A 17,652-nucleotide genomic window follows, 5' to 3' on the forward strand; every position below is an offset into this window, starting at 1 on the left:
TTATTACACAGTACTCTACCACAACATATCTACAATACATTAATACACACTACTCTACTACAACATATCTACAATACATTATTACACACTACTCTACCACAACATATCTACAATACAACACATTATTACACACTACTCTACTACAACATATCTACAATACAACACATTATTACACACTACTCTACTACAACATATCTACAATAAAACACATTATTACACACTACTCTACTACAACATATCTACCATACATTATTACACACTACTCTACCACAACATATCTACAATACATTATTACACACTACAATACTACAACATATCTACAACACAACACATTATTACACACTACTCTACCACAACATATCTACAATACATTATTACACACTACAATACTACAACATATCTACAATACAACACATTATAACACACTACTCTACCACAACATATCTACAAAACAATACATTATTACACATCATTCTACTACAACATATCTACAATACATTATTACACACTACTCTACTACAACATATCTACAATACATTATTACACACTACTCTACCACAACATATCTATAATGCAACACATTATAACACACTACTCTACCACAACATATCTACAATACATTATTACTCTCTACTCTACCACATCATATCTACAACACATTATTACACACTACAATACTACAACATATCTACAATACAACACATTATTACACACTACTCTACCTCAACCTATCTACAATACAACACACTATAACACAATCTACCACAACATATCTACAATACAACACATTGTAACACACTACTCTACTACAACATATCTACAATATATTATTACACACTACTCTACCACAACATATCTACAATACAACACATTATAACACACTATTCTACTACAACACATCTACAACACATTATAACACACTACTCTACTACAACATATCTACAATACATTATTACACACTACTCTACCACAACATATCTACAATACAACACATTATTACACACTACTCTACTACAACATATCTACAATACATTATTACACACTACTCTACTACAACATATCTACAATACAACACATTATTACACACTACTCTACCACAACATATCTACAGTTCAACACATTATTACACACTACTCTACTACAACATATCTACAATACATTATTACACACTAATCTACTACAAGATATCTACAATACAACACATTATTACACACTACTCTACTACAACATATCTACAATACATTATTACACACTACTCTACCACAACATATCTACAATACAACACATTATTACACACTACTCTACTACAACATATCTACAATACATTATTACACACTACTCTACTACAACATATATACAATACAACACATTATTACACACTACTCTACCACAACATATCTACAATACAACACATTATTACACACTACTCTACTACAACATTTCTACAATACATTATTACACACTACTCTACCACAACATATCTGCAATACAACACATTATTACACAGTACAATACTACAACACAACACATTATTACACACTACTCTACCACAACATATCTACAATACAATACATTATTACACATCATTCTACTACAACATATCTACAATACAACACATTGTAACACACTACTCTACTACAACATATCTACAATACATTATTACACACTACTCTACCACAACATATCTACAATACAAAACATTATAACACACTACTCTACCACAACATATCTACAATACATTATTACGCTCTACTCTACCACATCATATCTACAACACATTACTACACACTACAATACTGTCAGGACCCGGTTGCGAACCTGGGTCTCCGGCGTGAGAAACAGTCACTTAACCAACTGAGCCACGAATAGTCAGCAGAACCCAGAAGATGAGGCAGACACAGCAGTACTTAAGACGGTGTATTTAATAAAGTAAAAAAAGGAGAAGTCCTTCAATACAAAATGGCAAATCCAAAAGGTGGTAGGAATAGCACAAAAAAGCCTCAAGAGAAACTCAAAAACAAAAACAGAATTCCACAAGAGCATCCACCGGAATCGACAAGAAAACACAGAACACTAGGGCTGGGTGCTAACATACAAACACAGAGCACAGAACTGAGGGAAACTAAGGGTTTAAATACAATCAGGGGAAACGAGGCACAGGTGCAAATAATAATGGGGAACAAGGGAAAAAACATAAGGTCAAAAAGCACAATGGGGGCATCTAGTGACCAAAACCCGGAACAACCCTGGCCAAATCCTGACACAATACTACAACATATCTACAATACAACACATTATTACACACTACTCTACCTCAACCTATCTACAATACAACACACTATAACACAATCTACCACAACATATCTACAATACAACACATTATTACACACTACCTCACCATATCTACAATATATTATTACACACTACTCTACCACAACATATCTACAATACAACACATTATAACACACTACTCTACTACAACACATCTACAACACATTATTACACACTACTCTACTACAACATATCTACAATACAACACATTATTACACACTACTCTACCACAACATATCTACAGTTCAACACATTATTACACACTACTCTACTACAACATATCTACAATACATTATTACACACTAATCTACTACAACATATCTACAATACAACACATTATTACACACTACTCTACTACAACACATCTACAATACATTATTACACACTACTCTACCACAACATATCTACAATACAACACATTATTACACACTACTCTACTACAACATATCTACAATACATTATTACACACTACTCTACTACAACATATCTACAATACAACACATTATTACACACTACTCTACCACAACATATCTACAATACAACACATTATTACACAATACTCTACTACAACATATCTACAATACATTATTACACACAACTCTACTACAACATATCTACAATACATTATTACACACTACTCTACCACAACATATCTACAATACATTATTCCACACTACTCTACTACAACATATCTACAATACAACACATTATTACACACTACTCAACTACAACATATCTACAATACAACACATTATTAAACACTACTCTAATACAACATATCTACAATACATTATTACACACTACTCTACTACAACACATCTACAATACAACACATTATTACACATTACTCTACCACAACATATCTACGATACATTATTACACACTACTCTAATACAACATATCTACAATACAACACATTATTACACACTATTCTACTACAACATATCTACAATACATTATTACCCACTACTCTACCACAACATATCTACAATACATTATTACACACTACTCTACCACAACATATCTACAATACAACACATTATTACACACTACTCTACTACAACATATCTACAATACAGTATTACACACTACTCTACTACAACATATCTACAATACATTATTACACACTACTCTACCACATCATGTCTACAATACATTATTACACACTACAATACTACAACATATCTACAATACAACACATTATAACACAATCTACCACAACATATCTACAATACAATACATTATTACACATCATTCTACTACAACATATCTACAATACAACACATTGTAACACACTACTCTACTACAACATATCTACAATACATTATTACCCACTACTCTACTACAACATATCTACAATACATTATTACACACTACTCTACCACAACATATCTACAATACAACACATTATGACACACTACTCTACCACAACATATCTACAATACAACACATTATTACACACTACTCTACTACAACATATCTATAATACATTATTACACACAACTCTACTACAACATATCTACAATACATTATTACACACTACTCTACCACAACATATCTACAATACATTATTACACACTACTCTACTACAACATATCTACAATACATTATTACACACTACTCTACCACAACACATTATTACACACTACTCTACTACAACATATCTACAATACAACACATTATTACACACTACTCTGCTACAACATATATACAATACATTATTACCCACTACTCTACTACAACATATCTACAATATATTATTACACACTACTCTACTACAACACATCTACAATACAACACATTATTACACACTACTCTACCACAACATATCTACAATACAACACATTATTACACACTACTCTACTACAACATATCTACAATACAACACATTATTACACACTACTCTACTACAACATATCTACAATACAACACATTATTACACACTACTCTACTACAACATATCTGCAATACAACACATTATTACACACTACTCTACTACAACACATCTAAAATACAACACATTATTACACACTACTCTACTTCAACATATCTACAATACAACACATTATTACACACTACTCTACTACAACATATCTACATTACATTATTACACACTACTCTACCACAACATATCTACAATACAACACATTATTACACATTACTCTACCACAACATATCTACAATACATTATTACACACTAATCTACCACAACATATCTACAATACAATACATTATTACACACTACTCTACTACAACATATCTACAATACATTATTACACACTACTCTACCACAACATATCTACAATACAATACATTATTACACACTACTCTACTACAACATATCTACAATACATTATTATACACTACTCTACCACAACATATCTACAATACAACACATTATTACACACTACTCTACTACAACATATCTACAATACAGTATTACACACTACTCTACTACAACATATCTACAATACATTATTACACACTACTCTACCACATCATGTCTACAATACATTATTACACACTACAATACTACAACATATCTACAATACAACACATTATAACACAATCTACCACAACATATCTACAATACAATACATTATTACACATCATTCTACTACAACATATCTACAATACAACACATTGTAACACACTACTCTACTACAACATATCTACAATACATTATTACCCACTACTCTACTACAACATATCTACAATACATTATTACACACTACTCTACCACAACATATCTACAATACAACACATTATGACACACTACTCTACCACAACATATCTACAATACAACACATTATTACACACTACTCTACTACAACATATCTATAATACATTATTACACACAACTCTACTACAACATATCTACAATACATTATTACACACTACTCTACCACAACATATCTACAATACATTATTACACACTACTCTACTACAACATATCTACAATACATTATTACACACTACTCTACCACAACACATTATTACACACTACTCTACTACAACATATCTACAATACAACACATTATTACACACTACTCTGCTACAACATATATACAATACATTATTACCCACTACTCTACTACAACATATCTACAATATATTATTACACACTACTCTACTACAACACATCTACAATACAACACATTATTACACACTACTCTACCACAACATATCTACAATACAACACATTATTACACACTACTCTACTACAACATATCTACAATACAACACATTATTACACACTACTCTACTACAACATATCTACAATACAACACATTATTACACACTACTCTACTACAACATATCTGCAATACAACACATTATTACACACTACTCTACTACAACACATCTAAAATACAACACATTATTACACACTACTCTACTTCAACATATCTACAATACAACACATTATTACACACTACTCTACTACAACATATCTACATTACATTATTACACACTACTCTACCACAACATATCTACAATACAACACATTATTACACATTACTCTACCACAACATATCTACAATACATTATTACACACTAATCTACCACAACATATCTACAATACAATACATTATTACACACTACTCTACTACAACATATCTACAATACATTATTACACACTACTCTACCACAACATATCTACAATACAATACATTATTACACACTACTCTACTACAACATATCTACAATACATTATTACACACTACTCTACCACAACATATCTACAATACAACACATTATTACACACTACTCTACTACAACATATCTACAATACAGTATTACACACTACTCTACTACAACATATCTACAATACATTATTACACACTACTCTACCACATCATGTCTACAATACATTATTACACACTACAATACTACAACATATCTACAATACAACACATTATAACACAATCTACCACAACATATCTACAATACAATACATTATTACACATCATTCTACTACAACATATCTACAATACAACACATTGTAACACACTACTCTACTACAACATATCTACAATACATTATTACCCACTACTCTACTACAACATATCTACAATACATTATTACACACTACTCTACCACAACATATCTACAATACAACACATTATGACACACTACTCTACCACAACATATCTACAATACAACACATTATTACACACTACTCTACTACAACATATCTATAATACATTATTACACACAACTCTACTACAACATATCTACAATACATTATTACACACTACTCTACCACAACATATCTACAATACATTATTACACACTACTCTACTACAACATATCTACAATACATTATTACACACTACTCTACCACAACACATTATTACACACTACTCTACTACAACATATCTACAATACAACACATTATTACACACTACTCTGCTACAACATATATACAATACATTATTACCCACTACTCTACTACAACATATCTACAATATATTATTACACACTACTCTACTACAACACATCTACAATACAACACATTATTACACACTACTCTACCACAACATATCTACAATACAACACATTATTACACACTACTCTACTACAACATATCTACAATACAACACATTATTACACACTACTCTACTACAACATATCTACAATACAACACATTATTACACACTACTCTACTACAACATATCTGCAATACAACACATTATTACACACTACTCTACTACAACACATCTAAAATACAACACATTATTACACACTACTCTACTTCAACATATCTACAATACAACACATTATTACACACTACTCTACTACAACATATCTACATTACATTATTACACACTACTCTACCACAACATATCTACAATACAACACATTATTACACATTACTCTACCACAACATATCTACAATACATTATTACACACTAATCTACCACAACATATCTACAATACAATACATTATTACACACTACTCTACTACAACATATCTACAATACATTATTACACACTACTCTACCACAACATATCTACAATACAATACATTATTACACACTACTCTACTACAACATATCTACAATACATTATTACACACTACTCTACCACAACATATCTACAATACAACACATTATTACACACTACTCTACTACAACATATCTACAATACAGTATTACACACTACTCTACTACAACATATCTACAATACATTATTACACACTACTCTACCACATCATGTCTACAATACATTATTACACACTACAATACTACAACATATCTACAATACAACACATTATAACACAATCTACCACAACATATCTACAATACAATACATTATTACACATCATTCTACTACAACATATCTACAATACAACACATTGTAACACACTACTCTACTACAACATATCTACAATACATTATTACCCACTACTCTACTACAACATATCTACAATACATTATTACACACTACTCTACCACAACATATCTACAATACAACACATTATGACACACTACTCTACCACAACATATCTACAATACAACACATTATTACACACTACTCTACTACAACATATCTATAATACATTATTACACACAACTCTACTACAACATATCTACAATACATTATTACACACTACTCTACCACAACATATCTACAATACATTATTACACACTACTCTACTACAACATATCTACAATACATTATTACACACTACTCTACCACAACACATTATTACACACTACTCTACTACAACATATCTACAATACAACACATTATTACACACTACTCTGCTACAACATATATACAATACATTATTACCCACTACTCTACTACAACATATCTACAATATATTATTACACACTACTCTACTACAACACATCTACAATACAACACATTATTACACACTACTCTACCACAACATATCTACAATACAACACATTATTACACACTACTCTACTACAACATATCTACAATACAACACATTATTACACACTACTCTACTACAACATATCTACAATACAACACATTATTACACACTACTCTACTACAACATATCTGCAATACAACACATTATTACACACTACTCTACTACAACACATCTAAAATACAACACATTATTACACACTACTCTACTTCAACATATCTACAATACAACACATTATTACACACTACTCTACTACAACATATCTACATTACATTATTACACACTACTCTACCACAACATATCTACAATACAACACATTATTACACATTACTCTACCACAACATATCTACAATACATTATTACACACTAATCTACCACAACATATCTACAATACAATACATTATTACACACTACTCTACTACAACATATCTACAATACATTATTACACACTACTCTACCACAACATATCTACAATACAACACATTATTACACACTACTCTACTACAACATATCTACAATACATTATTACACCCTACTCTACCACAACATATCTACAATACAATACATTATTACACACTACTCTACCACAACATATCTACAATACATTATTACACACTACTCTACCACAACATATCTACAATACATTATTACTGCAGCACAGGAGAGGAGTAAGGCTCTGGCAGCGCTGAACAGGCGGGAGGCTCCGGCAGCGCAGGAGAGGCGAGGCGCACTGTAGGCCTGATGCGTGGTGCTGGCACTGTTGGTACTGGGCCGAGGACACGCACAGGAAGTCTGGTGCAGGGAGCTGCCACCGGAGGGCTGGTGTGTGGAGGTGGCACAGGATGGGCTAGACCGTGAAGGCGTACTGGAGATCTTGAGAGCAGTGTTGGCACAGGACGTGCAAGGCTCGGGATGTGCACAGGAGGCCTGGTGCGTGAGGTTGGCACCAACTTCACCAGCCGACTAACACGCACCTCAGGACGAGTATGGAGCGCTGACCCAGGTGCCATCAAATCCCTGACACGTTCCGTCGGGCGAATTCCATGCAAAAAGCACCAACACAGCAACTCCCTCATTTTTCTCTCCTCCAATTTCCCCATTAATTTCTTCACAGTCTCGGTGGAATAAGGATCAGACCAAAATGCAGCGTGATTCGTTCGATACATCTTTAATGATGAAAAACACGAACAATACAAACAACAAACGTCGAAAACCAAAACAGCCCTGACTGGTGCAACAAACACAGAGACAGGAACAATCACCCACAAACACACATTGAAACCCAGGCTACCTAAATATGGTTCCCAATCAGAGACAACGATAATCACCTGACTCTGATTGAGAACCGCCTCAGGCAGCCATAGACTAATCTATACACCCCACACATCCCCAAGACGAAACACACTACAAATAAACCCATGTCACACCCTGGTCTGACTCAATAAATGAAGATAACATAATAAATATAGACCAGGGCGTGACAGAATCCCCCCCCCTAAGGTGCGGACTCCCGGACGCACATCAAAACAATAGGGAGGGTCCGGGTGGGCGCCTGTCCATGGAGGCGGCTCCGGCTCGGGACGTGGAACCCACACGATGAATGTCTTAGTCCCCCCTCCTCGCGTCCTAGGATTGTCCACCCTCACCGCCGACCATGGCCTAGTAGTCCTCACCCAGAACCCCACTGAACTGAGGGGCAGCTCGGGACAGAGAGGCAGCTCGGGACAGAAGGGCAGCTCGGGACAGAGGGGCAGCTCGGGACAGAGGGGCAGCTCGGGACAGAGAGGCAGCTCGGGACAGAGGGGCAGTTCGGGACAGAGGAAGCCCAGCACTGAGAGGAAGCCCAGCACTGAGAGGAAGCCCAGCACTGAGAGGAAGCCCAGCACTGAGAGGAAGCCCAGCACTGATTGGAAGCCCAGCCAGGCAGTTGAATCCGGCAGATCCTGGCTGACTGGCGGATCTGGAAGAGTCTGGTTGACTAGCAGATCTGGAAGAGTCTGGTTGACTAGCAGATCTAGAAGAGTCTGGTTGACTAGCAGATCTGGAAGATTCTGGTTGACTGGCAGATCTGGAAGAGTCTGGCTGACTGGCAGATCTGGAAGAGTCTGGCTGACTGGCAGATCTGGAAGAGTCTGGCTGACTGGCAGATCTGGAAGAGTCTGGCTGACTGGCGGATCCTGGCAGACTGACGGCTCTGGCTGCTCCACGCTGACTGGCAGCTCTGGCTGCTTCATGCTGACTGACGGCTCTGGCTGCTCCATGCTGACTGGCGGCTCTGGCTGCTCCATGCAGACTAACAGCTCTGGCAGCTCCTTGCAGACTGGCAGCTCCTTGCAGACTGGCAGCTCCTTGCAGACTGGCAGCTCCTTGCAGACTGGCAGCTCCATGCAGACTGGCAGCTCCATGCAGACTGGCAGCTCCATGCAGACTGGCAGCTCTGGCTGCTCCAAGCAGACTGACAGCTCTGGCTGCTCCATGCAGACTGGCAGCTCTAGCTGCTCCATGCAGACCTGCAGCTCTGGCTGCGCTAAACGTGCAGGAGACTCCGGCAACGCTGTAGAGGCGGAAGGCTCTGGCAGCGCTAAACAGGCGGGAGGCTCCAGCAGCACAGGAGAGGAGGAAGGCTCTGGCAGCGCTAAACAGGCGGGAGACTCCAGCAGCGCTGTAGAGGAGGAAGGCTTCGACAGCGCTGAACAGGCGGGAGGCTCCGGCAGCACAGGAGAGGCGAGGCGCACTGTAGGCCTGATGCGTGGTGCTGGCACTGGTGGTACTGGGCCGAGAACACGCACAGGAAGCCTGGTGTGGGAGCTGCCACCGGAGGGCTGGTGTGTGGAGGTGGCACAGGATGGGCTAGACCGTGAAGGCGTACTGGAGATCTTGAGAGCAGTGTTGGCACAGGACGTGCAAGGCTAGGGATGTGCACAGGAGGCCTGGTGCGTGAGGTTGGCACCAACTTCACCACCCGACTAACACGCACCTCAGGACGACTATAGAGCGCTGACCCAGGTGCCATCAAATCCCTGACACGTTCCGTCGGGCGAATTCCATGCAAAAAGCACCAACACAGCAACTCCCTCATTTCTCTCTCCTCCAATTTCCCCGTTAACTCCTTCACAGTCTCTGCTTCGCTCACCTCCAACACCGGTTCTGGTCTCCTCCTTGGTTCCTCACGATAAACAGGGAGAGTGGGCTCAGGTCTGACTCCTGACTCTGCCACACTCTCACTGAGCCTCCCCCCCAAGAAATTTTTGGGGCTGACTCTTGGGCTTGCATCCTCGTCGCCGCGCTGCCTCTTCATACCAGCGCCTCTCAGCTCTCACCGCCTCCAGTTCTTCTTTGGGGCGGCGATATTCTCCAGGCTGATCCCAGGGTCCTTCTCCGAACAATTTCTCCTCCCAAGTCCAGAAGTCCTGTGATCGCTGTTGCTGCCTTTGTTGCTTCTCCTGTGGTTTCCTGCCCGTTGACACGTTGCTTGGTCCGTTTGTGGTGGGTGATTCTGTAACGGCTTTCTTCCAACTCCTTCTCTGACGAAGTGGTGGAATAAGGATCGGACCAAAATGCAGCGTGATTCGTTCGATACATCTTTAATGATGAAAAACACGAACAATACAAAACAACAAACGTCGAAAACCGAAACAGCCCTGACTGGTGTAACAAACACAGAGACAGGAACAATCACCCACAAACACACAGTGAAACCCAGGCTACCTAAATATGGTTCCCAATCAGAGACAACGAAAATCACCTGACTCTGATTGAGAACCGCCTCAGGCAGCCATAGACTAATCTATACACCCCACACAACCCCAAGACGAAACACACTACAAATAAACCCATGTAACACCCTGGCCTGACTCAATAAATGAAGATAACATAATAAATATAGACCAGGGCGTGAAAATTACACACTATTCTACCACAACATATCTACAATACATTATTACCCACTACTCTACCACAACATATCTACTAAACATTATTACACACTACTCTACCACAACACATTATTACACACTACTCTACTACAACATATCTACAATACAACACATTATAACACAATCTACCACAACATATCTACAATACAACACATTATTACACACTACTCTACCACAACATATCTACAATACATTATTACCCACTACTCAACCACAACATATCTACAATACAATACATTATTACACACTACTCTACTACAACACATCTACAATACAATACATTATTACACACTACTCTACCACAACATATCTACAATACAACACATTATAACACAATCTACCACAACTTATCTACAATACAACACATTATTACACACTACTCTACTACAACATATCTACAATACATTATTACCCACTACTCTACCACAACATATCTACAATACATTATTACACACTACTCTACCACAACACATTATTACACACTACTCTACTACAACATATCTACAATAAAACACATTATAACACAATCTACCACAACTTATCTACAATACAAAACATTATTACACACTACTCTACTACAACATATCTACAATAAAACACATTATAACACAATCTACCACAACATATCTACAATACAACACATTATTACACACTACTCTACCACAACATATCTACAATACATTATTACACACTACTCTACTTCAACATATCTACAATACATTATTACACACTACTCTACCACATCATATCTACAATACATTATTACACACTACAATACCACAATATATCTACAATACAACACATTTTCCTTGATTATTTCCCCTAACCCTACCAACCACCCCTAATTGGAGTAAACAAAAGGACAACAACACTTAGGCTTCTACTTCCAGCTCATACATACTTTATATTTTTCATGGACACAATGTATTTTACAATAGTTATCTTTTGTTTGTTTTTAGTCCCATCCTTCAGCTACCCTCAACCTTTACCATCTATCTCTGATCACCACCCAGTCCCATCCTTCAGCTACCCTCAACAGTAACCATCTATCTCTGATCACCATCCAGTCCCATCCTTCAGCTCCCCTCAACCCCTCCCATCTCTCTCTGATCACCACCCAGTCCCATCCTTCAGCTCCCCTCAACCCCTCCCATCTCTCTCTGATCACCATCCAGTCCCATCCTTCAGCTACCCTCAACCGTAACCATCTATCTCTGATCACCATCCAGTCCCATCCTTCAGCTCCCCTCAACCGTAACCATCTATCTCTGATCACCACCCAGTCCCATCCTTCAGCTCCCCTCAACCCCTCCCATCTATCTCTGATCACCACCCAGTCCCATCCTTCAGCTCCCCTCAACCCCTCCCATCTATCTCTGATCACCACCCAGTCCCATCCTTCAGCTCCCCTCAACCCCTCCCATCTATCTCTGATCACCACCCAGTCCCATCCTTCAGCTCCCCTCAACCCCTCCCATCTATCTCTGATCACCACCCAGTCCCATCCTTCAGCTCCCCTCAACCCCTCCCATCTATCTCTGATCACCACCCAGTTTTCTATTTGCCGTATATTTTTCAATTGTGATGTTTCACAAAAGTTCTTAACCTTTCTATTCTCATACATTCTACATATTGTAAATTAAAGATAAACATTTTTGCTAAGAGTATTATTATATCATTGATCGATCGACTATCACTTTTTAAATCCCTCAGCAGTGCGATTTGCAGAGTTAGGTAATTCTGTAGCGGAATTACTTTGCTTCCGTCCAGGCCTGAGGGCACACATTGTCCTGTAGCTAATGGCAAATAGGTAGTGGAGCTAGTTAGAGATAAAGGTGTGTGTGTGTGTGTGTGTGTGTGTGTGTGTGTGTGTGTGTGTGTGTGTGTGTGTGTGTGTGTGTGTGTGCGTGTGTGTGTGTGTGTGTAACAATAAACTTTACAGTAAAAGAACAACATGGAGGAGAGTAAAAAACGTAAAATGACCGACAACATCCATATTACTGTATCTGGTAGTTCTGTATATCTTTTACTCTGCCATCTGGAAGTTACTGTATATCTTTCACTCTGCCATCTGGTAGTTACTGTACATCGTTCATTCTGCCCTCTGGAAGTTACTGTATATCTTTCACTCTGCCATCTGGAAGTTACTGTATATCTTTCACTCTGCCCTCTGGAAGTTACTGTATATCTTTCACTCTGCCATCTGGTAGTTACTGTACATCGTTCATTCTGCCCTCTGGAAGTTACTGTATATCTTTCACTCTGCTATCTGGTAGTTACTGTATATCTTTCACTCTGCCATCTGGTAGTTACTGTACATCGTTCATTCTGCCCTCTGGAAGTTACTGTATATCTTTCACTCTGCCATCTGGTAGTTACTGTACATCGTTCATTCTGCCCTCTGGTAGTTACTGTATATCTTTCACTCTGCTATCTGGTAGTTACTGTATATATTTCACTCTGCTATCTGGTAGTTACTGTATATCTTTCACTCTGCTATCTGGTAGTTACTGTATATCTTTCACTCTGCTATCTGGTAGTTACTGTATATCTTTCACTCTGCCATCTGGTAGTTACTGTACATCGTTCATTCTGCCCTCTGGAAGTTACTGTATATCTTTCACTCTGCCATCTGGTAGTTACTGTACATCGTTCATTCTGCCCTCTGGTAGTTACTGTATATATTTCACTCTGCACATCTGGTTGTCTGAAAATTGACCCATCCATGGTAGGAAAATAGTTTGAAGGAAAACTTAGTATGTTGCTATTTTATCTGTAAACGTCCCTTAAAAAGGTTGACTGGATCAAAGTAACGGGAATAACGGGAAAAAGTGGTTTACATGATGAAATGCAACAACATGTGATGTAATAGGCCTTTCTAGAAGAAAAAGAAACGCACACCTATTTAGGCGAGGTGCTGGCTAGCGGAGTAGAAAACTTGAAAATAAAAGAGAGCCGCACACTCTAGGAGCTCAGATGCAATAATTTAATTACCAACGTTTCGACAGCCAAGCTGTCTTCATCAGGGTATAATCACAAACACTGCGGGATGACTCGTTTATATAGTGTCAAAAGACACAGGTGTCTGGAATCATGGCCAAGAGTGGCCTAATATTATTGGTTCATTATCAAATATTAAAATGTCATACAAAGAACAGCATACAAACAACAAATGGAAAGCATACGATCATAGATTAATTTGACTACACAAGCTTACAAACAATTACAATGGCAAAGTCACAATAAACACAAGAATGGCTTCAGATCAAAGTCTACATTGAGACCGAAGGGAGCAAGGGTCTTTAAGTTAAAGATCCAGGCAGCCTCTCGTTTTAACAATAAATGATCAAGGTCACCCCCTCTCCTAGGCCTACCTGAAAATGTCTATGTTCTAATCTAGCTATGAATTCAGAACACAGTAATATCCTATGAATTCAGAACACAGTAATATCCTATGAATTCAGAACACAGTAATATCCTATGAATTCAGAACACAGTAATATCTATGAATTCAGAACACAGTAATATCCTATGAATTCAGAACACAGTAATATCCTATGAATTCAGAACACAGTAATATCTATGAATTCAGAACACAGTAATATCCTATGAATTCAGAACACAGTAATATCCTATGAATTCAGAACACAGTAATATCTATGAATTCAGAACACAGTAATATCCTATGAATTCAGAACACAGTAATATCTATGAATTCATAGCTAGCACTATTTGCACGTCATTCGCAGGAGTGAAGAAGGCTGATGTAATCTACATTTTAAATGGTGAAGTTTAGTGATTTCAATCAAGAGATGTTGTCAAGAGATACAGTGACTGTCTCATCCATGAAGTTGTATTACAGGCCTAGACCCTAACCTGATTTGATACAAGCAGTTAGTGTCATGTGTGTTTTGTGTGCAAAGTAGGCTTTTCAATAGAAAAGACTGCTGACAAGACTGTGTGTGTGTGTGTGTGTGTGTTGGTAGGAGCTGGTAGCTGCTTCTGAGATGGAACAGATGCCAGCAGACAGCGCCAAACTCCCCAGCACCTCTTCTGGAATGTAAGTGGACATTGAGTATATTTGCCAGGTATTAAAACGATGTATTCAATGGTGAGATTGATTATATGAGTCTACTGGTGTGGTGCTGGAGAGATAATCAACTGTAAAAGCAGTGGATTTCCCCTTTAACAACTCTATTGGAATGTAAAACATCATTCTCATAAACTGATGGAAATTAATTTAGAACAGTGTAGTGACCACAGCATGTAGTGGTGGTGTAGGGGGACAGAACAGTGTAGTGACCACAGCATGTGGTGCTGTAGGGGAACAGAACAGTGTAGTGACCACAGCATGTAGTGGTGGTGTAGGGGGACAGAACAGTGTAGTGACCACAGCATGTGGTGGTGGTGTAGGGGAACAGAACAGTGTAGTGACCACAGCATATGGTGGTGGTGTAGGGGAACAGAACAGTGTAGTGACCACAGCATGTGGTGCTGTAGGGGAACAGAACAGTGTAGTGACCACAGCATGTAGTGGTGGTGTAGGGGAACAGAACAGTGTAGTGACCACAGCATGTAGTGCTGTAGGGGAACAGAACAGTGTAGTGACCACAGCATGTGGTGCTGTAGGGGAACAGAACAGTGTAGTGACCACAGCATGTGGTGGTGGTGTAGGGGTACAGAACAGTGTAGTGACCACAACATGTAGTGGTGGTGTAGGGGAACAGAACAGTGTAGTGACCACAGCATGTAGTGGTGGTGTAGCGGAACAGAACAGTGTAGTGACCACAGCACGTGGTGGTGGTGTAGGGGAACAGAACAGTGTAGTGACCACAACATGTAGTGGTGGTGTAGGGGAACAGAACAGTGTAGTGACCACAGCATGTGGTGTAGGGGAACAGAACAGTGTAGTGACCACAGCATGTGGTGTAGGGGAACAGAACAGTGTAGTGACCACAGCATGTGGTGTAGGGGAACAGAACAGTGTAGTGACCACAGCATGTAGTGGTGGTGTAGGGGAACAGAACAGTGTAGTGACCACAGCATGTAGTGGTGGTGTAGGGGAACAGAACAGTGTAGTGACCACAGCATGTAGTGGTGGTGTAGGGGAACAGAACAGTGTAGTGACCACAGCATGTAGTGGTGGTGTAGGGGAACAGAACAGTGTAGTGACCACAACATGTAGTGGTGGTGTAGGGGGACAGAACAGTGTAGTGACCACAGCATGTGGTGCTGTAGGGGAACAGAACAGTGTAGTGACCACAGCATGTAGTGGTGGTGTAGGGGGACAGAACAGTGTAGTGACCACAGCATGTGGTGCTGTAAGGGAACAGAACATTGTAGTGACCACAGCATGTAGTGGTGGTGTAGGGGGACAGAACAGTGTAGTGACCACAGCATGTGGTGGTGGTGTAGGGGAACAGAACAGTGTGGTGACCACAGCATATGGTGGTGGTGTAGGGGAACAGAACAGTGTAGTGA

General features: G+C 38.7%; 1 protein-coding gene across 5 annotated transcripts in view; it reads left to right on the forward strand.

Annotated features, from left to right (window-relative positions):
- The window catches only part of LOC135531364 (uncharacterized), an 89,426-nt gene that overhangs the window by 5,113 nt on the left and 66,661 nt on the right, over window positions 1-17,652 (forward strand). For all 5 annotated transcript variants that reach the window (XM_064959436.1, XM_064959443.1, XM_064959432.1 and 2 more), the window contains one exon: window positions 16,158-16,231. In XM_064959436.1, the coding sequence (XP_064815508.1) occupies window positions 16,179-16,231 (53 nt within the window). In that variant the 5' untranslated portion in view covers window positions 16,158-16,178. The remainder of the gene's footprint in view (window positions 1-16,157; window positions 16,232-17,652) is intronic.

Source organism: Oncorhynchus masou, chromosome 5 (assembly GCF_036934945.1).
Source record: "Oncorhynchus masou masou isolate Uvic2021 chromosome 5, UVic_Omas_1.1, whole genome shotgun sequence".
Classification (NCBI taxonomy): domain Eukaryota; kingdom Metazoa; phylum Chordata; class Actinopteri; order Salmoniformes; family Salmonidae; genus Oncorhynchus; species Oncorhynchus masou.